This window comes from Nyctibius grandis, chromosome 6 (genome assembly GCF_013368605.1).
Source record: "Nyctibius grandis isolate bNycGra1 chromosome 6, bNycGra1.pri, whole genome shotgun sequence".
NCBI classification, from domain to species: domain Eukaryota; kingdom Metazoa; phylum Chordata; class Aves; order Nyctibiiformes; family Nyctibiidae; genus Nyctibius; species Nyctibius grandis.
The window spans coordinates 38,624,173-38,650,139 of NC_090663.1; the positions used below are offsets into that span (position 1 = coordinate 38,624,173).

Consider the following 25,967-nt stretch of genomic DNA (forward strand, 5'->3'; position numbering starts at 1 on the left):
ATCCAAACCAGGATGTTTTGAAATCAGTGAATTTTCTCCCTCGCGCTCTCTTACTAGAATGGCTCACAGACCTTTCATGAAACATACATGAGCTCAGCAAGCTGCACCAACCCTTGGTTTTCTGAGATTTCTGGTTTGTTGTGCAAGGTTTCCTAAGTGAGGGAGGGAAACAGCACGTTAAATGGAAATGTAATTATCTTCTCTAAAAACCACCGATGGGTGCAAAGAATCCACTTAAAACATATAACCAAATGTTATTTAATATCTTAAAAAGTAACACAATCCAAAATGGATATTTCACACAACACTACATAAACAACATGAACACAATATTACCATATGGAGGGACTTTCAAATATAGACTTACAAAAATCCCTGTCCTTTTTTTTTTTTTCCTTTAAATTATTATACTAAGCATGACAAGTAACCATCATTTACAATATGGTACACTGACACAATAAAAACCATGTTACAAATGTGCTGTTATAAATCAGTAACGTTCGGGAAGACATTTCATGAACTGTAATTATTTCATATGAAATACTATACAATATAAACAGAACATCCATCTTGGATGACCTTTACAGCAACCAGAGACCAAGTAATTTTAAAATTTTTTTTTCAGTGCAAACACATTTATACAAGGCAGTCTTGGCTGCAAAACTCCCTTCTAACATACAGTAAGTCCCACTTGCATTTATTAACTCATTTAAACCTAATGCAACAGCCACATTCAGTCACTCACAGAAAATTACCTGCAGAATTATGATCCCTTTAAACTTAAGTCTCCTCCACATATAAAAGTAACATCTGTGCCAATTACTCCAAGGGCCCTTTCATGCTTCTGGGTGGGTATCCTTTGGGTGGCTCTAACCGCTACACAACACAAGGGCAATGTACCGCACGGAAAATCGCCCTCCCGAGGTGGGAAACATGCGGTGGCTGTCGCGACATCCCGGCTGGGTGGCTCTGCATTTCACCAGGGATTCAACCCGGGCTGCCCTTCCAGAGCCAGGGGCGCACATGTGGCCCTCTGCTCCTTCTCTGCATTTGGGGTCTTGGGGTGGTGGTGGGGAGGAACACGGAAACCCTCAGCTCAGAACTGAGCTTCAATGGAGTTAACAACCTGTTCCCATCTCCGTCAGATCCGCAGGAGATCAGGGGAGTTACGCCAGATTTACACCCGCATAACTGAAACCAACGTTTAGAGCGCCGCTATAAAAGAAGCGTGAGAGTCCCATTTTCTTCTCGCACCAGCTTGGCTTTCGGTGGGTCCACTGCATGCCTCTCATGCAGTAACGATGCACTTTACTTATGCTGGGGGGAACATTTTAGATATATACTTTTTTTTAAAGAATTTAGTAAAAAATAGAACTTTTCTCTCTAATACTGTACAGTTTTCTTCAGAAGAGCAAAGAGAATTGTAAACTGTGGGTGTGACACCAGATTAGGAGTGCTATTTGCTTTCTCAGCACAACAATTTGAACAATTGTGTTGGGAAAAGCTCTGCAAAATGTATTTGAAAAACAAATTTTTAATTAAAATAACACTTTCTAAAACCACCGCTGGCAGTACTCATATGACTGAAAACTTGGTTGGTTTTGGCACTGCTAATCCAAGAGTCTCTGCAGGACCACAAAGGAGTTTCTCTCTTACTTGAACAAACTGAATGCATCAAAAGAGTAACTTCAGAATATAAACATTAAACACTTTGATTAACTATTAAACTTACTCCAATAACTTTAAGAAAGAAACTGGTTAATAAATTAGTCTGCAGACTCTTAGCCTTTGTTTTTTCCAATGTGCCTGGACATAGAGTCAGTGAACTCTGCCCACCTCACGGGCTCACGAGGCTTAGCCAGTACCAAGTGCTTCGAGGCCCTTGGGCGAAAAGACATGATTTAAGTGTGAAGTATTATCCGTGTTTATGATGGCCCCTGAATACTGGTTTGCTTGTTCTCTTTTCTAAAAATAACTACTGCTGGCAAGCACTTAGGCCATGGTTTTCATTAAAATATTTGTTTTCCAATACATTTTACTTTTTAAGTTGAGTGAACATTGTTTCGCGTATAACAGTCATTTTATAGTGGTTTGAGGAGTCAAATGCCTAATAATGATTTCTTATACTTTCTAACTTAAATACTCAAAATGGCAAAATTAGCTCAACTGATGACTGCATATCAATTTGCACCAGGATAATGGTACTAGGTTTGCTGAAAGAGGTGTTCATAAATCGGGATTTGATATAAATGTGATCTGCTTAGGTTCAACTGCCACTTTCTTCCTTTGGTTTTTGGAAAAATCTTGCTTTCTTCCCTCTTGAAAGGTGGCTTGTTGCAGCTGGCTACTTTTCAAAAGCCAGCTTCATTTTTCTTGGAAACTCGCCCACGTTCTTTGAACAATAGGCAACCTCGAGTAGGGACCCTAATATTGCTCCCAGCGAAGTCAATGAAAGGCTGTTGGCAACTTCTATAGGAGCAAGTGTTTGAGATGCACAAAATCTAGAGAACAGAGTGCGTATTGTTAAAGGAAGAGCTGTTTTAACACCCTTGCCAGTTCAGAGAACTATGACCTGATACGTTGACAAAGACGGAGGCAGAATAGGGCCCACAGTATTTGAAGGCTGCCAAGAAAATACCCAGAGTGTCTTCTGCTAAACCCCAAACTGTCAATCATATTTCACAGACTGTAGACATTCCTAACTTGCTAAATTACAAATACATTTTCAAGTTCTACCAGGCAGAAATTTTAGCAGTAACTGGGGAAAGGATGGTTGGTTTCAGCCTCCCTTTCACTTTTATGCCAATTACGCAGCCTTCTCAAAGTCTTTAAGTGACTCATCTGAAAGCCAGATTTTTAATATTGTAGAAGGAAATTGTGGCAATGGAAACATGATGACTTCATACGCAAGCATTGACACACAGAGAACGCCATGACCTAATGCTTCAAAGTTTATAACCTTGCTTTGTACAATACACTTTTCATGTTGCTGCATTTCATCAAATTCATGGAGGTAGTTATATGTGTAAAAAAAATTACCATAAAAGTAACATGTTGTATTATAATAATACATATTAAGTGTGCAAAATGCTGACAGATTTGTGTTGACCCTTTACAGTTGAACACAACACAGATTCAACCTAATCTAACTCTGTAAACCTTTAAATTGATACATTAGAGGAAGAATGATAGATAAGCAACCACATAATACAAGGCTATGATTTCATCAAAGGATTAGGGTGACATAAAGCACTCAAGCTCCAGTCTCGTGGTTTTGTTACCAGAACCTCAAGATGGAATTTCCTTATATTCCATTGCTGATTTTTAAAAGGAAAAAAGAAATTCAAGATTAGAACGTTTCTATTTGAAACTTCTGTTTACATTCCATATTCCAAGAGTCACATTAATATTGGTACAATTAATATGACATTTATGTTGTCTGCTGGTCTCTGGGAACTTTAGGAAATAACATACTATACAATTTATAGGTATGTACTATCATATTTTGTTGGAATTATGTCTTCTGTACAACCAGCTGCCTGCATAAATTCTGATCAGTTTACGACAAACAAATATTTCCCCAAAGGTGAAATTTGTTTTTGCTGTTCACATTTAATACTGCCGTTAGTACTTCAGATCATCACTGTAAATTTTTTTTACCATTTCAACATTTTTATTTACTGAATTGATACATGCTACTGCTGTCAGAGCTCATCTCAGAAACAAAATCACAGTCAGCCACTGCATAGTATATGACAATTCCCCACAAAAACTCTGATTCTACAGTTCGCATGGAATAAGTACGGCTGGAGTTACATATTGAATAATAAGATGCGTCATGCAAAGCATTATATGGTAATTAGAGCACATCTTGGAAGGTATGATAAGGCAGAAGGCTAAAGGCCAAGTGACTTTGATAACCAACCAAAAGCACAATAATTGCCTTTATGTGCACTGAAAGGTCTTATTGCTCCTATGAAATGGAAATTATACACTGAAACCAAGGAAAACAGACCTGTGCATTGACTGGGTGTTCTTGACAGAACTGGAAACTGATTGTGTCCAGAGTTAGAAAGCCATTTTATAAGTAAATGAACTATAAGCAACTGTGTAACATACGGCTGAATCTTCAGTAAAGACTTCTGATGACAACCCAGAACGAGTGAGGCTCAAATGACTTTGTGTACAGAGTAATACATGTCACCAGAACCTGATGAAAATACTGGGTTTTAATATGTACAGTTGGGTTTCATACCTGTGTACTACAAGAGCTAGACAACGTAAACGTCCCTTTTCTATGTAACAACTTGGGCTGTCCAACGTTTTAGTATCTTTGTTATTCTTCCACCAATTTCTTCCACCAATTCATCTGTTCTGATAAAAAACAGTTACATTTGAAGTTAGTTTGTTGCACTATCAGGTTGAATGAGTAACAGAGCAGAATGTGACCCTATACCTAAAAATTACTCTTGGAGTTTAACTATCCTTAGAAGTTACTCTGCAGTAATTCACACAGTACTAATTACTTTGGAGTAACAGTTTAGGGGAGAGCAATTAGGATATACCATACCTACAGAATTCAGATTTCTACCGCCAACCATGTGGACACATTTAATTTCTAGAAACCAGACATGTCCATAAAATGCTAAGTTGCAAATAACATCCACTGAATAAAAAGGCCAGAAGTTTATAATTCTCTAAATTTTGTTCTCTGATAATCACTACAATGTATGCTATTTTCAATAGCCTAATTTAGGCACTCTATTTAATAAGCTACATAAAATAGATTTATGTCCTTCCACTAGAAAGAAATCAATTCTTCAGGCCATACTTGTCATTTATATCATAAAGAATATTTTTGTTCCAAGAAATTAGTTATCCTGATTCCTATATTAATGGCAAGTTGCAATACCAGAAGTGACACAAGAATTAGATTATCTTTTTTAAATATTTGATTTATACCAAAGACATTTGTTATATTTTGTGTCACTCCACATTGTGGCTCCATGACAGATAACTTTCCCTTCCCTCCCCATGCCCCCTCTACGCAAAGGCCCACCTCCTCATTTATGACTATGGAAGGTCAAGTAGCAAGTCTCAGTAAATAAACATCTGTCACACTTTTGAAACACAAAAGGAGAAGCCATCTTCCTTCCCACCCTCCACTTCAAAAAAACCCAAACCAAACCAAACCCCAAACCTCTTTTTACTCGCTTAAACAGGAATTTGCAAAATTGTATCCCAAAAACACACAGTGAAAATGACTGATTAGTATTAATAATTCAGAGATAGAGCTGAGGTCATCACTTGTCATGTTTGGCATTGTTTTTCCTCATGGTGATCCTGGCTGGTTACTTTCAGCAGTGGCTCAGTTTTTGAAGTAAAAAACGATCAACTCTGCAGCAGAGTTTAGCCTCTGACCGGGGGCATCACACATCTGTGGCATTTTTTTTTAAATGAAGTTGGCAACTGCATGAACATTGAAAATGCAGATTACACTTACAGTGTCTAGACTTTCATATATGTGCTCAGTTACAATTAAGTGAAGCAAAAAGTGTACATATTATCCCTACTGCTATTCTGTTGCTACAGAGCCGGAAATGTGAAAAGCAATACCTTGAAATAAAGATTTCTTTGTTGCCCCTAGTCTACATAGCAGCACAGTTTAAGTAAACACTAAAACTGTGGTTGAGATGCTTTTTTTATTTTTCCCCAAAGATGTAAACATCAGTCCCAGTGTCGTAAACTTTCCTGTATAGGATGAGACAGAAAATCTGAGGCAGGATGTCTCTCAGACACTAGTGACAGAAGCTTGCAGGCAGTTAGCAGGTTTCTGCAGTTTCTCAGCTTCACTTGTCGGCGGGTCTGCGGTGGCTCGGAAGTTGAATGTTGGGCCTGTGCCACCATGTGCAGGGCTCAGAGCGGGGTTCTGACGTCTGTTGCTTTCCACAATACTTGAAGTGTTGGATGCCAGGCTCTCACGAGTACTAGAATGGAAAAGAAATACATATACACACTCATATGTGACATGCCTATATATCTATCGACCAGACAGGAAAGGAGAATAGAGTGTTTTATAATAGGCTTCCTGCATTTGCATGTAATGTCACACCAATGAACCATCTCATTTTGACGGTACACGTATGTTCCTCCAAAACGGGTTCCAGAGGTACTCAGCAGTCAGCGTACTGTAGCACACGTACAGCACTAAGCAGAGCTGAAGCTGTCACACAAACTGTAAGCTGAACCAGTATCAAGCATCTGGATTTTTCACCCAAGGAAATAGTTTCCATCTTGCACGTGGAACTTATTAATTTTCTTTCCTGATTGGTGCATTTTTGCACAAAGTAACTTCATCAAACCAGCTCTGTGACTAGGCAGAGCTAGGAGAGCAATCATGTAACACAGCTTCCTCTGTTGTCTCCTCTTCTACCTATGTCTTTGTACACAAAATATTAACTAAAAATGCTACTTTACACTAAATCCACAATGCTTCTAAATGCAACACTTCCATTTTGCTTTGCAGCTGAGACAATTGCAACTTAGAAGATGCTGAGAAACCTTAACTGCCTGGTCTCTGTGTGATCATGCCCTAAACCACAACTAGTGCTATTTCATTCATAAAATGGGCAACATTCCTTTAGTTCTAACATATCGTTTATCCACAGGAGCGATAGGACACATAGCACTTTTAAAGAGTAAGCCTTTTAATGATACATCTAATTGTGAATGCAGAGGAGCCTGTATTTTAGTCTACAGCTTTTAAAAAACTCAGTCAAGCTACGCTAAGGCTAGTTTTACCACTACTACCCTTTTTTTTCCTCTTTCTGCTCCTAATAATTTTTGATCTCCAAATAATGTGTTCCTGTGCAAGGAGAGGTTTGGTTTTCAAATAGCCATGTGGTCCCTGGTTATGTATTCTTCACCTATATCTGTGCTTCTTTGCAAAATGACATCACTTGCTATGGAGATGTTTACACAGTACATTTAGAGGACTGAATGGGTTTGTTAAATAAGCACTAGAAACAAAGACACTAATGACAGAGTTTCATAGTCAGTTTAAAGGCAACCTAAATTTACCTGCTACTGAAAGGGGCAGCTCTTGCCTGCCCTGTGTGGACCTGACCCTGCCACATGTTCCTGCTGCTTCCCTGATGCTGAGCCTTGCAGCCAGCCAGATCAGGGACCGCTCTCAGTTAAGTACTAGCCCTAAGAAGAAGAAAAAAAAAAAAAAAAATTAGTGCTGGCATCAGGGGAAGAGTAGGAATGCACAGCTTTGGATGTGGCAGGGGAGAAATGTGTCAGTGCATGGCATAGGGGAAGGAAGAAACACCTTGTTTAGTTGTAGTGCAAATTTAAATCATCTTAAACTGACTGAATCTGGAAAATCAATGAGGCTTTTACGAAAACTCCTGTAGATCTTTTAAAATTGATCAAACTGGTACTGATGATCGTCTGCCAATTATTGCCTTATTGTCAGTAGTTCCAAAGAGCTACGATGGGTGACGCATATAGTAAGTGATCTCTGTGAGCTGCAATCACGTATGGTGCACTTCTGTTGCTCATTTTTTGATTCCACTCCCTCTGCTTTTTAATGAAAATAGATGCAACCTTTGTTTTTCAGAGATCATTCAGTATTGTATCATTCTTTATGGGACCACCAATTCCAGATCTTCAAACATTTTCAATTCTGATATTACAAACTGGCCATTACAATATGTATACACAAAGACTGCAGTGAGAATTTTGCATGCAGAGTAATGCCAAAATTAGCTTTCTTTAGGTGACAAAAAGAGCAGCAGTATTATATAAGGTCTAAAAATAAAGGAAAAAAAAATATTGACAGCTAACATTTACTATATACAACTTGCATAAAAGCACTGAACAAAACACTGTGAGGCTGTTTTTTCCCCGATGGTGACGTACTCACGAATTTCACACACAAAATACTTTTGAAGTCAAATGACCATTGCAAATGTCTTTAACTACATCTTGTTTTTTTCAAATGCTCCTTTTATCAATTTGTCACACTGTAAAAATACACTTTCTCTTTCACAGTGTAGAATTGGTAATTTTGATTCCCCAAGCAACACTGCACACTTCAGTTTAAATGAAAAGATACTGCCACGCCTCAGGAAGTCAAGAGTTAAAACATCAGTGGACGCTAGAAAAGTATATCTGAGGAATATCACTACATGCACGTCCTATTCTTATACTCGTCCCTAGACACTAATGGACACTGTCAGACCTAGGTGGATCTTACCAGATGGATGCTGGATGGCTTTTTTGTGTTTCCTGGAAAAGGGCTGTGGAGTACATTTTTTGTTATAATGTAGGAAAGTAATAAGAGCATTGTAATTATAGCCAAAGGGCTGAATTCATCCTCAGCTCAATTTATTTTTATAGACTTGTACTGAGGAGTGACCAAAACTCAGCAACATTATCCAATTTAATCATCTTGATGCAAAGCTCACGAAAAAGCGTTTGAAATATCCAGACTATACACTGGTCTTACAAAACAAATAACAAAAAACCCTTAAAGAACGTTGCGCTTTTTTTTTTTCCTAAAAAAAGCTCACTTTATGTGGCCTTGCCAAAAAAAAACCCCACGACCTTTGTTAATAAGCAAACAGTAAAATAATAAAATAAAAATGGATGTGTGGAACACAATCATTATTAAAAGCTGCTTATCTGTTTCCCTTTTGATCTAAACAAAGTGGTATAGCAGCACTAAATCCAGGATGCTCGCCATGTTCTGTTCTCTTTCTAGCTAAGGTTAAGATTAACAACAACAGAAATTTTAGCTTTTGTGTAAACAATTAGGGAAGGAAATATCTGCCTTTGCATTAACCAGAACACAAGCTTGATATTCAGCTAGCACACAGCTAGCAAAATAGTAGTAAAAGGACTGATTTTTATCCAGTCAACATCCTATCCTGGAGGTGAAATGTGCTCTCCAGAGTGAGACAGGCTGGGCAAGAAGCAAACGCTGCTGTACACTCCCCAACAAAAACTGACTGCAAGTATAGCACTTCAACTAAAGAAGAGATTACATTTAAAAAATAACATTGCAAATAGCCTCATACAACAGTTTTATGTGAGAAAGACGCCAAGCATCTGCAGAACAATCAATAACAGGAACAAATTCAAAACCTCCTTAAGTTTCTTTTTTAAGCTGGACTCAGTGTAAGTGGTACAATTCACTCAAATTATTTTTCAAATTTTTTACTCAGAAAAATTATACATATGTTAAAAGCCTGCTCTAGTTTGATGATCGCTGCATGCTGCAGCAGGCCCAATAACTGCTGCCTTGTCATTAACATCAAGTGGGAGTAGCCATCAAATCCAAAAGGAATTTATTCCAGAGTGACACGACTTTAACTGAAAATGAAATTCAGTCCCACGTAGAAGCAGGAAATCCTTCACATGCCTTTCTCAGAGCCTTTGCTATAGATTTTAAAAAATGTATAATTCTGAGGAATAAGAACACCTTTTACAGGGGGGAAAAAAAACAAAACAAAACAAAAAAACCCCACCAAAAAACCATTTTCTTTCACCTAATACAAATCCAGTCTCGGAGGCTTTATTTTTAAACACAGGCAATAAATAATTTAAGCTTAAGTTAAGACACTGTAAGAGATCTACTACTGTAAATTATTTCTGTGTTCTTAGAGTCATTGTTCTGAACTCTGATGGGTTGCTATCCAGGGCAAACAAAACCAGGCAAGCTCCATTCCAGCAGGGACCTAGGATTGTCAGAGGCCAGAGAGACAAAGAAGGCAGCTTGAGTGAAGGATTCTCAACGTGGAAATGAGCTTGTGATATCTTCAGGGCAAGGAACACGCCAGCAACTCTCTCCTCCCTATGCCTGTAAGACTCCTAGCACACTGAGACTTCCATGATGTCTGACATCCCTGAAATGGAAATGACTAACCAGCACCACCACACACAAACATCTGGACTCCTTTCCCAAGTATCTTAGGCAAGGCCCCTCTCTCTCTGCTGATGCAGCGCTGGGTCACCTCTGAAGTTCAAATATCCTGAGCACTTTCAGCTGTGCATGGGGAGCAGCTGTTCCAGTCTCACCAGTTTGGAACGGTGATAGACACACTTCTGAAATTTTTGAAGAAAACAAACAAAAAAGCCCAAACGCAAAACAATAATCATGTTTGTGGGTTTTTTTTTTTTGTCTGAGTCAAAGATTATACCACCTAGTCATGTCTAGTCTTCCAATTAGTCTTGTTGATGGTATCTTACGGGGAAAGGGAAGGGGGGGCATGCAGGAGCTCATCCCTTCTATTCTAAATGCAAACACAAGTTTAATACAGAAAAAAAGGATACAGGGAGGTTTTCAAGCAAACAGAAAATGAACTAATACAGTCAATGCCACAAATGGTCATTGGTTGCTTACCATACGGTGGGAAACCCACACATCTGAATAGCAGATTCCAGAGCTGTAGAAAACACTGTCTGAAAATGTGTGAAATTTTTTAATACGGCCCTACGTTCTGTCACAAATATCACACACACATATAACCAAAAACTGAACTTTCTAGTCTGTAAAGCTGCAATGAATGTGACAGTCCTACCGTGGAGAGTTGAACCCGCTGTCCACAGTAATGCTGCTGCTGTCCATGCTGTCCAGGCGGGCTGAGTGGGTGGCTCTCTGGTTGTTGCTATTTTCTGTTTCCTTTGGGGTGAGAAGAGTAAGATTCTTCTCAAACTTTCGCTGCAGATCCCTCTCCTTTTCTCTCTCTAGGAGCCACTGCATCGTTCCGACATCATCCCTGTTCTTTTCTTCCTCAGCATTTTTGTTTGTTCCTTCCTCTGAGTCGTCATCATCAGATACGTTGTAGTAGTCGAAGGAGGCCTCTTGGTTCCCAGTTGTCTCTTGCTGTCTCTGTGAAACTGGCATGACTTGTGTGACTGAGGTTACTATCACTTGTTCAAGTTTCTCACATCTGACTGGCAATGTGTCAGAGGGGGTCTTTTGATGGGGCTTTAGCAGGGGTGTGCTAGACTTATGATAACTATTCACAGAAAGAGTGTTGTGCAGAGGTTTAAAGAGTGTATCCTTGCTAAATATTTCTTTCCTTTTATCAAGGCTGCTTGATTCAATGTTATGGTGTTGAACCAGCCGCCCGTTTGCGATCACCTCTGGAGTTTGGCCAGCAACTGCTGAACCACTGCTTGGGCCCTTTGGGGACTCCTCTTTGTGCAGCCCAGGTTCCCTAGCAATATGCTGAGACTGTCTTTCTGCGGGAGTCATTTTTTTGAGCCCATCTGTCCCTGTCAGCGTATCATGATCCTCTTTATTCTTTCCCAGTGGTGATGGAGCAGTAAGCACAGTCTCACTGGATGTGTTGCACTGAAAATAGTCATCGACTGCAGATTTTGTTGTGCAGGAGTTGAGCTCGCTATATGATGGCAAATTCTCTGTAGGCTTGCTTTGTTCCAATAGGCTACAAGAACTGGGGGTTTCTCTACTGCCACTAGCTATTTCAGGGATGCAAGTCTCTTTGTAGCTTGCAGATGAAATCAGAGCCCTTTGATGACTGAGCGACTGAGATGGCCTCAAGGTACTATCGTCAATGTATGTCTGGCTAGTTGTTTGGTCATCTGGGCTACAGCCTTCACCTGTGTCTTCAGGTGTGCCTAAAGCAGCCGAGCCCAGAGGTCCCTTGGAGTTATCCATGGATCTAGACCTTTCTTTAGCCTTACTGGACCGCTCATTCCTCGATCTTCTATCCTGTGTATGGCTGTGGCTCCGATGGACCTTGGAGTGGGAGCTTCCCCTGGAAGGTTCAGGGAAAGGCATTTCAGTTCTTCTTTTGGCCAGCTCACCAGACACGTCCCACTCTGGTGTCATGGGAAAGTGAGATTCAATCATGTTAGGATTGCTGTGCATTATAAAATTATCTCCCTTGTGTTCTATTATAAAACAGCCTTCCCGTGGGGATCGAGTCAAGGGATCATAGAACTCATATTCCCTTTCCGCAGGTATATCCAAATGAGAGCCATCTGATGGGTCTCCTTTGGACACCCGAGTCTTGCTGTGTGACCTCGATTTCCCATGAGACTTTCTGTGATTCCTGCTCTTTTTACTTCGTCCACTGTGGTGAGCTGAAGATCCTGCTTTGCTTCGTTGAGCTTTTTCTTCTTCAAGTTTCTTCATTAGTGCAGTGTGCCTCATGACATTTTCCACAGTCAAGTCTGGGTTAATGCGCCTGATAATCTCCATTTCTACCTCTCTAGGTATAGTGGTAGGGGTGTCCTCATCCCTTAGCGGCCACTCTTCTGGAGGAAACTGGGCAGAGAAATTTGCCAACTGTTTTGTCTTGTCCTTCTTAAAACTTAATCGGAATAATTTGAGCCCAAATTTCTTAGACTGCTTTTCTACATCCTTAGGCTTTGTGAGTGTCTCTGCTTTATAAGAAAAATTGACAGTACTTTTACTTTTCTCAGTAGGTGGGACCTGGCATAATGAAGGAGGACAGTATGAGTCTTTACAGTCTTTTGCTGATTTCTTCTGTAGGGTAGATGCATGCATGCTGTGCATGTCTTCTCTGCAACAATGGCAGGAGTCGCAGTGGTTTTTGGGTAGTGTTCGGTCCCTGACACATCCTGAGGCGGAGGGAGTTATAGTTCCTTGTTGTGGAGAGGTACATTGAGACCTGTCAGGTATCCTCTCATCCAAATGGTACCATTTACTGTTAGTTCTTATGAGAGATGGTGTTATAAAGTAAGTCTGCGGGGTTACAATGAAATAACCGTCCGGAGTTGGGTATATTTTCCTCTCCCGTACAAGCATATTCAAGGTATGTCGAAGGATTTCTGGACTGGGTGTTGGAACTCCTAAAAACGACAGTAAACATGTATCAGGGAGTGTACAAAACCATGCAGGACTCTCTGACTCCCCCCTCCCCAACAAAAAGCTGTTTTCTTCAATGTGCAAGCTGGAATATGCTGCACAAACAACTCCAGGAAAGCACTTTGCTAGGCATTCTCTTCTCTGTTTGTTTTTCCACTTATCTCCTACACTTCAGTCATATCAATTATTAATTAAATAGAAAGGAGACCATTAATGGAGTGTTAAAAAAAAAAAAAAAAAAAAGGGTAGAACTTCTAGTCACTTCAATTGTGCAGGTGACCTTAAGCTACAAGATGGAATCACTGGAAATCAAAGGGTGTCAGAGGAAGCGTTTCACTTTTATTCTTCCAACTAAATATTTATATCCAACTCACCAGAACTATTTATTATAATGCCCAGTCACATATAAAACAGTGGTTATTTGTTACTTTGGATGCCTAAGTTGTTTTTCCACAGAAGAATACTACACAGAAAAAAACCATTCTCCCAAACTGCCCCTTCGTCACAAATCTGATTGAACTGAATTTCTCTCCCATTAAAACATGTTTCAACTACATCAGCTGCTCCATAAAAGACACGCCTTGAATGATACAGTTCATCTTACCCAAAGAGCCTTTTCCACCATGCTGGAAGTTACAGATTTAGCTACTAAAAAATTTGCTTCCGAGTTCCCTTTCACGTAAGATGTGAGGGGCACTACCTAAGTGCATATATCACATACTGAGAGGGAGACAAGTGTGACAACCCTGCACCAATGCCACACTAGCCACATGGTAAACCTGGCATTGCGAGCCTGGTCATTCCCAGTACCAATACTCCTGCTGGGTTCAGTGGTGTAGGACCAAGTCTTCAATACTTTATTAGATAAAATACCAAGTTTGCATGCTGCGCCTAGGAATAAGTTCCATCTAGAGTTAAGGAAACAAGAGATTCAGTTCACAAACTAGTTTAAAAAAAATCTGTTTATGCTAAGAAATAAAAATCTTTCAAACTTTTCAGTGGAAAAAGCTATCTTCAATCAATACATTTTGTTGAACTAAAATGCATTTTCATTTTAACTTAATGCTGGATACTGACCTGGCTTACATTTTTAGAACTAGAGAAATTTTCTTCAACAGTTTGGATAGTCTATTTTAAACTAAGAAAAGTTAATATTATTTGCTCTGGGTCTTAGGTTTCTTTTCAACAAAACTAATTTAGAAAAAAAAATTGAATCAGAGAATAACTCAGGTTGGAAGGGACCTCATGAAGTCATCTGGTCAACGCCCCTACTCATAGTCAGGCCAACTTAGATCAGGTTCATCAGGGCCTTGTCAAGTCAAACTCTGACTATCCTCAAGAACAGAAATTCCATGGAATTACGCATGCAAAAACATTTCAACGAAGTATACGCTTTTCACAAAAATACTTCATGGAGAAATCTCAACCAGATGTACCTGCTACAAACAGTATCGTCAATAGCACATAGTGTCTGGTCACCAGCTCTTGTCCCACATGTCAAAGGCTGGAGCCTGCAAGCTCACTGACCTCCTTGTGATACCAAATATGAGGATGACAGCAAGGGCTCTGGCACTATGACTGACACTTCATCAAAAGATTAGTGACAAGAAATACAGAAGTCGTGCTAATTCCTTAACTCATCCTCTTCCTTGCTACTGGGTGGCAGGCAACATAGCAAGTATTCTTATGTCAGGCTTTGAACGTTGTTTGAATTTAGGGACACAGCCATACTGCTCACATCCAGTAATATCTGTAACTAAAAATCTTAAAATGGAAACAGCAAAGTGTTAGGAATAACATGGACACATGAATGAAAGCAGTTACAACAGAGAAGGTGCCAGGGACAAGTACATGGGGGCAGTAAATATATTTCATGCACAGTCCACAGAGCTAAAGATTGGGGCCGATCCGGACACAGGAAGTAAAAGAGGTAAAGAAAGGATACCATTTGGGAGAATAAACGAGACTGACAATGGGAAAGAATACGCAAATGAAATGGAGAATAAGGAACGTGCATTTTCTCCCCTCTTCATGTGGGTGTCCACAATTTATGTGATAATCCTAGAGAGAGTAACAAAGACCCCCAGCATTTCTGGATGAGCAAAGATGCCAGAAATAGCAACAGATGGGAAAAGCTGAAATCCAGATAGCCAGAGGAAAAGAGGACTACCCCTCCCTAGCCCAGAGTCCTGAATCTCTCTGGACTGAAGTAAACAATATGCTGAGCTTCCTCTTGTGAGGCAGTGACAACTGGACAGCAGGCTACCCTCCACATAAGCTTTCAGTAAGCACAGAACATGATTTCAATTCCCATAACAACCAGTGGTCGTCATCATTTAACCTCTTCTTTCCTGCAGTGGAGCTGATTTGTCTGCTTGGGTAACACCACCCCTTTTACATTACACCTTGCATCACCACAAGAAGTGGATGACCCCGAACTCAAGCTCATCTGCTTCTCCATCCTGTGCTGAAAATGCACTGCAGGGTCCAACCCCGCTCCAACTGAGATGCACTTGCTGTGCAGCATCCAATCTCTCTTCCTGCCTCTTACATCAACAACCTGACCGATCCATTGCATTTTCCAGAAGCTTACACGTAAGTACCTCAACACATACCTACCTTTGTCTGCAAAAACTTGGTCCTTCATCCTTATTTTACTTAAAGACTTCTTTTAACATACTGTTTCAAAAACACCAGAACAAAACAAAAGAGAGGAAAACATGCTCCTGGAAGTTTACAGAAAAGTTAGGGAAAGAGACTGAAATGGATCTTCTGATGTTTTACACTAACTTAGGCAAAAATGCACTGCAAATACATGGTAAAGATAATAATGTATTTTTCACCCAGTAAACCATAATGATTACAACGTGTTGGGTAAATGAGTCTCTAAACGCTGGATGCCCAGTAGTTACATTAATTGACTAAGTCTTGTGAATAGAGAATGTGCAGATAAACACCAAGAAAAAAAAATTAGCATGCCTGGGCAGTCAATGATGCTGTAAAGGTAATCATGTCAGCCTTCTCTCTGGAGTTGAAGACTATCACTTTGATCACTCCCAGCATACAGTAAAACCACGTGGTTCACTAAGCCAGCAGTGACAACAGCAGATGCAGATCTCTGGAGCTCAGCATTGCCTGCCAATGGCTTTGTTCAGATCTCTTTCAGGTACTTACAAAAGCAGAAACAAACACAAACTCGAATTAGGCTTTCCTGCATGGTGGACAGGAGCAATGACACTCCTCTGGCTCCCATTGTTGCTATTTTAAATACAGATTTCCTGGCTTTCTCGAGACTTTACAGCAACCTGCACACATCACGTCTATACGTAAGCTACCCCACCGCATTCAGAAGTCTCCCTATGGTCTCCCTTCCTCCATTGAACAGGAAGAAGAGTAAAAAACCCAGTAGCTTAGAGACTCTACCATATAAAATATTGCATGACAGCAGTGGTGTTATTTAAGATTATGTGGTGGTTTAATAATTCAAAAGCAGAAACTGTCTGGACACTGAATCATCAGACATGTACATTTTCTGCATCTCAAGAGAGTCTACTATGCCATCCACTGAGCTTCCAGACAGAAGATTATGTCTTGTTTGCCACTCACAAAGAACACTGACCTAGAGTGAACTCAGTTAATGTAAGACACTTAAAATTTAAGTGCTACATATACATTTCACATATTTAAAGAGTGAACAGTTATGAAGGTGAATATCAGAGGAATTTGCCAGCTTTCAGAAAACTGTTCGCTTGGAAAGCAACCCAGTCCAATATACACATGTATGTTCTACACTGAAATTATGAACACCTTAAAATGATTTTAATAAGTACATGGACAAAACTGAAAAAAAGAGAAAGAAAAAAATCCTTACTAAAGGCAGCATAGACTAAGGCTTGATGTTTTCTTCAGACAGGTTCATACAGATAAGAGGGTCTGGCTGCCAAACACAGGAACAAAGGTTACATTCTTAGCTCCCTATCGTGGATTTCAAAGATTTACATTTAATGTACAGGATTTAAACCATGGTCAATAAATTATAAAGTAGGGCTGTACAAACATCTCATTGTTTAATTCTAAGTTAGAATAATGGGAGCATGTGCAGCAGGAGCCCTCTTGCTTTTTTAAAAACCTGACCAACAATAAAAGCCACAAGTAAGATGTGCATTATCATTACAAACTTTTTCAATAAAATAAATTCATGAAAAATACATCTGAAGTAGTATTTAAATGGTGTTAAATCTGCTAAAATGATTTTCTCCTGAGCTGATGCTAAGGCTTAACAGGGGATAAAAGAAATACTCTGATTGGCTCATGAAATACTAGTTAAGGATGTGGAGTGGTTGCTATGGGATGTTATAAATAATTAGCATACCTTATTTCAGATAGAGCCATGGCCCAGATTTATGCCTGCACAATGGCTCAGCAAACTAGAGGGCTAGACTGCAAGTCTAAGATCCTGCACTGAGGAAAGAGGTTTATTATTCTTAGGCAGTTGAGAATAGCATCTGGGGTCTTAGGAAACTTATACACGCTATGAAATGCAGTGAAGCATCTGTTCGTTAAAACACAAACAACACAGGCAGACAAGTGCTGCTACAGGGTGAGATACAGAGAGGTTATGTGACAATGACAGATACATCTACACTGGTAATGCTCTCCTCTCTCTCGAAGCGTCAGCACCTAATTAGGAAAAATAAACTACCAGAATATGGGAGGACACTAGATATTTGAAAAGAGCCACAGTGAACATAAGGGCTCAAAAAGCCACGGCTGATTTATGAGAGAGTTTGGGCAGACAAGTAAAAAATATCACTCAGCAGAAGTAAAGGTTCTGTTTATTGGAAAGGACAAAATTTTTGGATAATCCTCATGTACTGAGAGAACATGTATGTTTGCTATGTTAAACACGTCATGGCTGGGAGAGAAAGGCAGCTCTCTAGAGAGGGGAAAAAATTGGACAACAAAGGGTGGAATTTTTTTCTTCCAATAATTTTCTTTACATTTTGGGAAGTGAGGTAGGAAAAACAAGGCTCTCCTTTTTTTAGTCTCAGACTTGAGAAATGCACATGTTCATGGCTAGTGGTAAAAAAACAGGCAGCCAAGAGACTGTGTGCTAACTTGCCTCAGGCTTCTTCTGAGCAGAGTCTACAAAATAATCCAGCCTGTTGAATTATTTTTGATGTATGGTTCTGTCTAGCAAGAACAGCACACCACAACAAGTCAACTGATAATCATGCTCCCAGGAAACCCAAGGAATGTCACCGATAAATTATCATTTTCACCATGCAATGATGTTTATATAAAAATTTTGATAGAATCATTGGAAAAATACTTGCAATCTACGGAACTCTTCTAGTACATAGCTATATAGAAAACATGACTTGGAAAAAAATCATCAAGATGAATTCAACTGGAGTTATAATTGTGAACTTTGCCGCCTTTGCATTCCATCCCTTACAAATTTTACCACTATTTTCAAAATCAGCCAAGCATACCGGAAAAAAAAAAACAAACTCTGATACACAAAACCACAAACTGGGACAGAACGACAGTATTTAAAATATACTTGCAGCAATTTTTTCCCAAAGTGCAATTATTAAATGTCAGACAGAATAGTTTATTTCAAACATAGCTCTCAATCCAGAATTATATTTTAAAATCTCAGAACTTAGTACCAGTTATAGCAAAAGCCATGTAACCTTCAAGGCATTAAGCAACTCTTGCTCTGAAAAGTAAGCAAGAAAATTCAAGACAGCAAAACATGGCTATGGTTAGGCTGCCTAGATGAGGCAGATGTATCACTAGTTTTCTTACTGAAGCATTTTGAATTAGCTGATTTTTACAGCTGTAAAAAAGATGTACAATAGAGAAGTTTCTCAACCAGTTTAGAGAATTGTAAACTGAGGCACAGAATGGTTAAACACCTTGCCCGGGATCATACAAAGCACAAGTGAAAAAGTTATGCTCTCTTGAGCAGTAAACCTCTGCCCAATGCTTTTACACCACACTTTTAGATGTGTCTACAAGATGCATTTTGCATGATTCACCAGCTCCAGAAACAGACTGCCAGTAGGGAAGCAGCATATTCGTGAGTACATTCTTAATACAGGTTTCCTTTTTGTTATGTTACAGTATGATTAATCCAAGATATTTTCGTTTCACCATTTGATAAATATTATCAAATGCTGACAAGAATATCTTGTGAACACCAGCATTTGTGAACGCAGCAAGTGTATCTATGACTCCCCAAATCTTCAGTCATGGAGAGTTGTCACGTCAAAAGAAAAAAACAATGAACCAACAAATTTAAAGATTTTCAAGCAAGGGCAGTACAGAAGCAAAAGCCAGAACTGTGTCCAAGAAGGCTCTGAAACCCCCTGGAAACCAGGCTGACAACATCCTTTCAGTTTAAATATAACCTCTCCCTGAAGCAGGCACAGGTCCAATGCTTTGTTCTCCGTAACTACTAAAGAAGTCCTAAGTGCTTTTGGCTATGATAATAAAGAAGGTTATTTTGTAAGAAAAATCACAAACCAGCTTATTCTGATACCAGTCTGAAAAAAAGAAACATGCCAATACAGTTTGCTGTTTAGTACCCCAAGTTATTTTTAATATTTACATAAAGTCAGGAATTAACCCTGCAAAACGCATCTCACATGAATGGCCCCGTCAAAGAGAACTCAATTCTCTGTATGTTTAAGAATAAAGAAAAGGTTATAAGATTAGAACCCTAAAGCCTCCTTTTACTTTTGCGTAGCATCTCAGGATTAATAAATATTCCCATCTAGAAGAGTGAAGAAAAACAGACTACCAAACACTGAAACACCCTCTTTTAAGGAAGCCAAAAAGATAAGCAACATTTTGGGTAGGGACTGGGGATTCTTTAGCTGCCCTTTTACAGACAGGCACCCATCTGACCAATGATTTATTAATGTCCAGTTACCTGGGAAGCAGGTTGTTAGGTGCTCCATTAGTGCTTCTTGTGTGACTTGTTTTCGGGCAGAGTTCATTGCTGAGATGGCCAGGCAAAGTATTTCCCCAAGTGGAATAAACTGTGACTGACTGATGGGAGACATGCTGATGGGTGATACATCACCTGTAAAAAGACAACAGATGTGCAATGAAGCATTTTGTTTAAAAATCAACTCATAGAACAAGGATGTAGAGATGCAATCGGAGAAGATGCGCAGAGCTCTGTAGTCTTTGTACGAAGCTGGGGATAAAACTTTTAGAATGGAAAACCATCCAACAGCTTATTTCAAAACTTAGGCATAGTGAACTTTGGAAAATGGGAGATATACACTATGCAGACATAGTTTCTCTAAGGGTGCAGTAGACAGATTCAGAAAAACAGCTACAAATTAGCTCTTATGGTTGCAAAACCTCACGCTTGAAAATCCTACTAGGTAACTGCACAAACAAAATAGTTGCATTTATTTCTCTGAACATAAAAGGGGAGATTTCACTCCCCTTTCAAAGGCTAGCAGTATGGATCACCCACCATTTCCATTTGATAGAACATTTTTTCTTAATAGTAACAAAGATCAGAAAAAAGTTGCTGAATTAATGAATAACATTTTCACTCAGCTGACAAAGCACAGCACACTCTTCAGAGGCCTTAAGATTGACACCCTGAACAAATCTCTCCTGGATCTACATGTCAAATGTCTTTGTATGGACTACATATTTTTTAGAAGAGAAGTTTTAATAGTTCCAGCATGGCTTGAAAATTAACTTTGCTGTAACTTTTCTCATGTTGTCTTTAAAAATAATTCATTAACCCATACTTAAAAAAATCATTGAAAAATGTTGAAAACAAAAGTTACAGGAGAAATTACCATTTGATAATACTAGCATGACTACACAAATACACATATATCTGTGCATTCTAACAAACTTTATATAAAAACAGAAATTCTTTTAGATTCTACTCTATACCTCCTCTTGAAGTGGTAACAGTTCCCCAATGATCTCAAATAAAGGGAAGCAGCAAGCTACAAGATTTCCTTTGCCAATGGAAAAGTAATAATAAAGAGCAACAGACAGAACAGACTACAAATCCTTTCCTGGCCACAGGTCACTCAACAGCCAGTGATTAAGTTTTACCTAAATGGCTTTGAAATCTCAGGAAAATCACCCTGTTTCTGCTGTCACAGAGCAATACTTTGTGAATCAAATTACTGGAATTCAAATTCAAACTTTCCTCCACAATTTAGAGGATCCAATATTTGCCCTATTAATTCTATATTCCTATTACGTCTATTAAATGGGAAGAGCAGTTTCTAAAACTGATTATCAAAATGCATTTAATCTTGCATTATACTCAGCACTTTGACAAAAAAGAATTGGTGGGAGTAGCAAATTGCATAACTGCTTCAGTGAGACTTATGAGCACTATTTTTCAATACACCAGCTGTACAATCTGTTGTACAACAGAGATATACATTACCCAAGACACAACAATGATTTAAAATACACATTTGTGCTATGCTGTCTCCTGATTGCTTCTGCTTAATCAGGCCTGACCAGACCAACACCACAATCCCAACACAGTGCACTCCGAGATCATTCTCATCTGACCACAGAACGATGATCTTAAAATATATCCTTTCCTGGACATTTTTTATTCACATACACCTGAAAGGTTCCTGCCACAAGTGCTTTACAGACAACAGCAATCAAGAAGATCATAGGCAGGTTACAGGGAAACATGAGAGATACACTTTCACGTGACTTGGGAGCAAACACCATTTGTCCCCTCATCATTTGAGAATGGATAAAGAACACCACAGTTATTATATTACTATTTACTAATAATTACACTTGCTGTCAGCTTAAACTTGTTCATAGATGAATGCTTATAATCAGCCAGACACATAAGTTTACCAACTTTGATCAACAGTCACCACGTACTTGTGTAGGGGATCAGTTTCTTTAATGATTAGTTCCACATCTAAAAAGCATCAGAATTATGATAAGAATTATGCAGATTTAGCTAAGCAATTTAAGAAATCACTGTCCTTCACATAGAGATTATCTGTGTCATGAGTGTTCTTGTGAGCAGTACTAAATTCAGTTCAGTGCAATGTCAAACAGGTTGGCATATATTGCCCTCAGCTGAGGTTTAAGATTATCAGGTTCACTGGGCACTGGAACAGGCCTCCTGGGTAGCTTTAAGGGCATACAGGTGAAGGGCAGTAACTTCCCGAATTGTTTTATCTGGATCATCAAAGATCTGGCAATTTCTTAAACCAAAGCACAGTGGCAAAAGTATCCCTGTACCTGCTCCCACCTATGCACTCACACTGCCACCTATGCAGCCACCAGGATGGGAGAGCGGGAGAAAGACCTCTTTCCTTCCCTTTCACCAAGAATGATCCACTCACAGCTAACCGGAATGATATTTAGGATGTAAGGAATGGGCCTTAAATCAGCTTCCTGAAGTGGGAAAGGGATGCAAGAAGGGCTGTACATGAAGCCTAGCAAGTGCTGCTTATTTATGTAGGTTTGCTCTGCAGCCTCCCAGTTGCCCCCAGAGGGATGTTCAGACAACAACTCAAACCAGTTACTCTGCTCACCCCTGGGAGCAGCCCCCATCCTGCTCCCCTGACTGCCCAGAGCCTGCAGAGATACGCCTCTGGGAGCACTCCCAGTCGGGACTTGTTAACTTAAAACTGGCTAAGTACAAGCTAAGGAATAACAAAGTTTACCTGCATTTCAGTAACCTTGCACTTTACGCAATCTTCCCTTTCAAAGCACGCCTCCTGCATGGAATTGCTTTGCTAGTTAGCGTGCAGAAAACATTCACTCTGCACATTTGACCACTGCCAGCTGGGCTCTTGTCAACAGGAACAAGCCAAGAGCTTCCACTGAAGTACTAACTATACTTCACATTAACTCATCAATGTAAAACATTCAGTATCAGTTCCTTAAGGTTAACACAATCTCTAGCAAAGCATGCTATACTAGTATGCCAGGGTAACATGCATCCTGCTTGCAAATATTTGGGAGCTTAACAACCATTTAATTAACTATAAAGAAGACTATAATTGTCCATAAAATAATAATTTAAATGGCTTTAAATGCAATAGAAATGGCCAACAAATACTGGTTTATGGGAGAGCCTTTTCTTTCTGTTTTGTAAGGGACTATCGCCAACTAAGCCTTACTCTTTTCCACTGAGTGCTTTTCAGCCTTCTTCATTATGACAAGGGAACTCTTGTTTCACCTCTATTGTGCCAGAATTACCTCCATAGCTTGTTGTCCATAACTGTCTGCTGGAGATAATTACTGGCTCTTGGTTTAAAACGGCTAGCACACATATGTAAAACTTTCAGTAGACCTAGTGATAGAAAGCCAAAAGCCTCTCAGCTCAGGAAGGCTCTAACTTGCCAAGTTTTATCTTAACTATCCTGTGGCTCTGGGAAATTACAAGCATTCCGTGGTTATAGTTCAGTGAACAAACTTCTTTGATCCACAACAACGGAAAATATCTTGCATCTACGATTTAATATAATATATTAACGTCAATTACGTGCATAAATACTGTTTAGCCTGTTGAACAGAAGGTTTACTACAACTTCTTTAGGAAAGATCTGTTTAAAAAATATCAAATACGCTTTTCCTAATTTTTTTTGGAAAACCACATCACTTAACATAAAACAGCTAGCATATGGCTCCTGTTAGGTCTGACTGATGCTTGTCTAAGGCAGCTTTCTTTTGAAATCAAATTACTATCCTTGACTTTCATATGTTTATGTTCCCAATTAAATGAAAACTGGAGCTCAGAAAGCAGTTTTCACCAGCTGACTGGTGTTTTGTTTAAATATTTTATATATATATCGTAGAATCATAGAATGGTTTGGGTTGGAAGGGACCTTAAACATCATCTAGTTCCAACCCCCCCTGCCATGGGCAGGGACACCTTTCCACTAGACCAGGTTGCTCAAAGCTCTATCCAGCCTGGCCCTGAACACTGCCAGGGAGGGGGCACCCACAACTTCTCTGGGCAACCTGTTCCAGTCTCTCACCACCCTCACAGTAAAGAATTTCTTCCTAATATCTAATCTAAATCTACTCTCTTTCAGTTTAAAACCATTCTCCCTCATCCTATCACTACACACCCTTGTAAAAAGCCCCTCTCCAGCTTTCCTGTAGGCCCCCTTCAGGTACTGGAAGGCTGCTATAAGGTCTCCCCGGAGCCTTCTTTTCTCCAGGCTGAAAAGCCCCAACTCTCAGCCTGTCTTCATAGCAGAGGTACTCCAGCCCTCTGATCATCTACGTGGTCCTCCTCTGGACTCACTATATATATATATACACACACACAGTTTTAACTCTGTTTCTGCAGTGTGTTTCCAAACTTTTCTCTAAAGAATTTTTCTTAAAGTTTTCTGGACTTCTTGTTTTAAGTGGCACTTCATTTTCAAAAATGTCTAAGCACATAACAAACAACGAATGGGATTTGTCCTCATTTATGCCTTGTGGATTTGTAGCGCTACCCTGTGGGAAAAGAATAATTATTGTTACTTAGAACAACAGATTAAGTAGCACGTAAAACAAACACTTAGCTCTTACATAGCACAATTCTTCAATGGATTCCAAAACATTCTGAAAAACTGGGTAACCATAACTATCCTTAACATACAGATGAGAAAGTGAGTCTGTTAACAGTGCTGGGAATGAAAATTCACACATCCTGAACCCATAGCAGCCAGAATCTTTCCTGTGCCAGTTTGTCTAGTGTCTCTGTTCTCTGAAGATCTGGGTACCACCATCTTGGGAGAAAATGAGGTAGACTGTATTCTGCACCATGTACCAGCAATTGAACTATCAACTACATACTGATGACAGAATTTTTATTAGTGATTCTGCTCCTGAAAAGAAGTGACCTGGAAGTCAAACTCCCTGTCTCGTGAAGTTTGCATGAAGATTGTTTGAAAAATCACCCCTTGACTTATAAATGGAACCAATTCAGTACAGCCATTGTGAAGGAAAATTAAGGAAATTACAGTGCAAAGCCACACTTTATTAGAATTTATACACACTATTTCCCTGAAATGGCAAGAGACCCTCTGATTACACTCTGCATCCTGTGAAATATAGGAAGCCAAAGCCCAGCTTCTCTTCCCCATCCAGCCTCTCAACATCTTTTTTAACCTTTTGTTTCCTATGGATCAAGACAAACTTTAAACATGATTTTTAGCTTGGTTTCCACAGGAAATGAGGCTTGCACAATCACAGTCTGTGTACGTGCATGTGCCAGAGAGGTCTGGCCTCACTCGACAACAGAGATTCTATGACGAGTGTTTGCTATGCATGCTCTGTCTGCACAGAGCTTCAGGCATAGCCAGCTCCCACTAGACAGGTGAGAATCCAGTCAAAAAACACCTGTCAAGGGAAATCTGACTTCACTACTTTTGCTGCTTACAGCAGAAAACATCAAACTAGAGTACAATAACTTCACGGCACCTCATGATTATGCTGGTGATTGCAACAGAAGTCCCCTACAAAAACTTTCCCGCCAACAGCCTGTTCTGGTCAACCCTCACCTATGATTTTATTCTGGGAGGAACTACAGAAAGATCCTTTTCAAACACAAGGTAGCAAACAAAATCAAAACTACTGGCAATGTGTAATAAGAGGGCTCTTCAGCCTAGAACAGTATCACTTTTTTTTCAAGAATATCATAAGTGAAAAGTCTCTTCTAGAAAAAGCACATTTTCAGATTTACTTAAAGAAGGGACAGATGCTGAAGAAGTTACATGCCTGGCCTGGGTTGCACATCACCCCTTTTCGCCCCCCAAACTCCAATGTGACTGAATCACTCTAATTATGGAATACTTACATAGAAGTAGCAAACAAAACCTTTCTTATGTGAACTCACAACAATGATGTATAATTGCCATTTTAAGCCAGACAATGTTTCCATTTGATAAAAAACTGGAAGACACACAAAGAATATGCAGATTTCTGTGGTATTACCCAGACGACTCTGAACTACCTTGGATCCACACACTAACACAGAAAAGAACACATTTTACTGGCAAAATCTGAAATAAAGAAAATGAGAAGGTGTGTTGTTTGTGCTGTTCTCAGC

At 39.5% G+C, this 25,967-nt stretch overlaps 1 protein-coding gene across 4 annotated transcripts in view; it reads right to left on the reverse strand.

Moving 5' to 3' along the window:
• Positions 1-305: 305 nt before the first annotated feature.
• STOX2 (storkhead box 2) overlaps positions 306-25,967 on the reverse strand; it is a 152,834-nt gene continuing 127,172 nt past the window's right edge. For 2 of the 4 annotated variants that reach the window (XM_068403725.1, XM_068403724.1), the window contains exons 2-4: positions 19,815-19,967; positions 10,590-12,855; positions 306-5,987 (exon numbers count right to left, since the gene is read on the reverse strand). In XM_068403725.1, coding sequence (XP_068259826.1) covers positions 5,792-5,987; positions 10,590-12,855; positions 19,815-19,967 — 2,615 coding nt within the window. In that variant the 3' untranslated portion in view covers positions 306-5,791. Of the gene's footprint in view, positions 5,988-7,080; positions 7,210-10,589; positions 12,856-19,814; positions 19,968-25,967 lie in introns of all 4 variants that reach the window. The other 2 variants (XR_011048424.1, XR_011048425.1) reach the window with 2 other exon arrangements.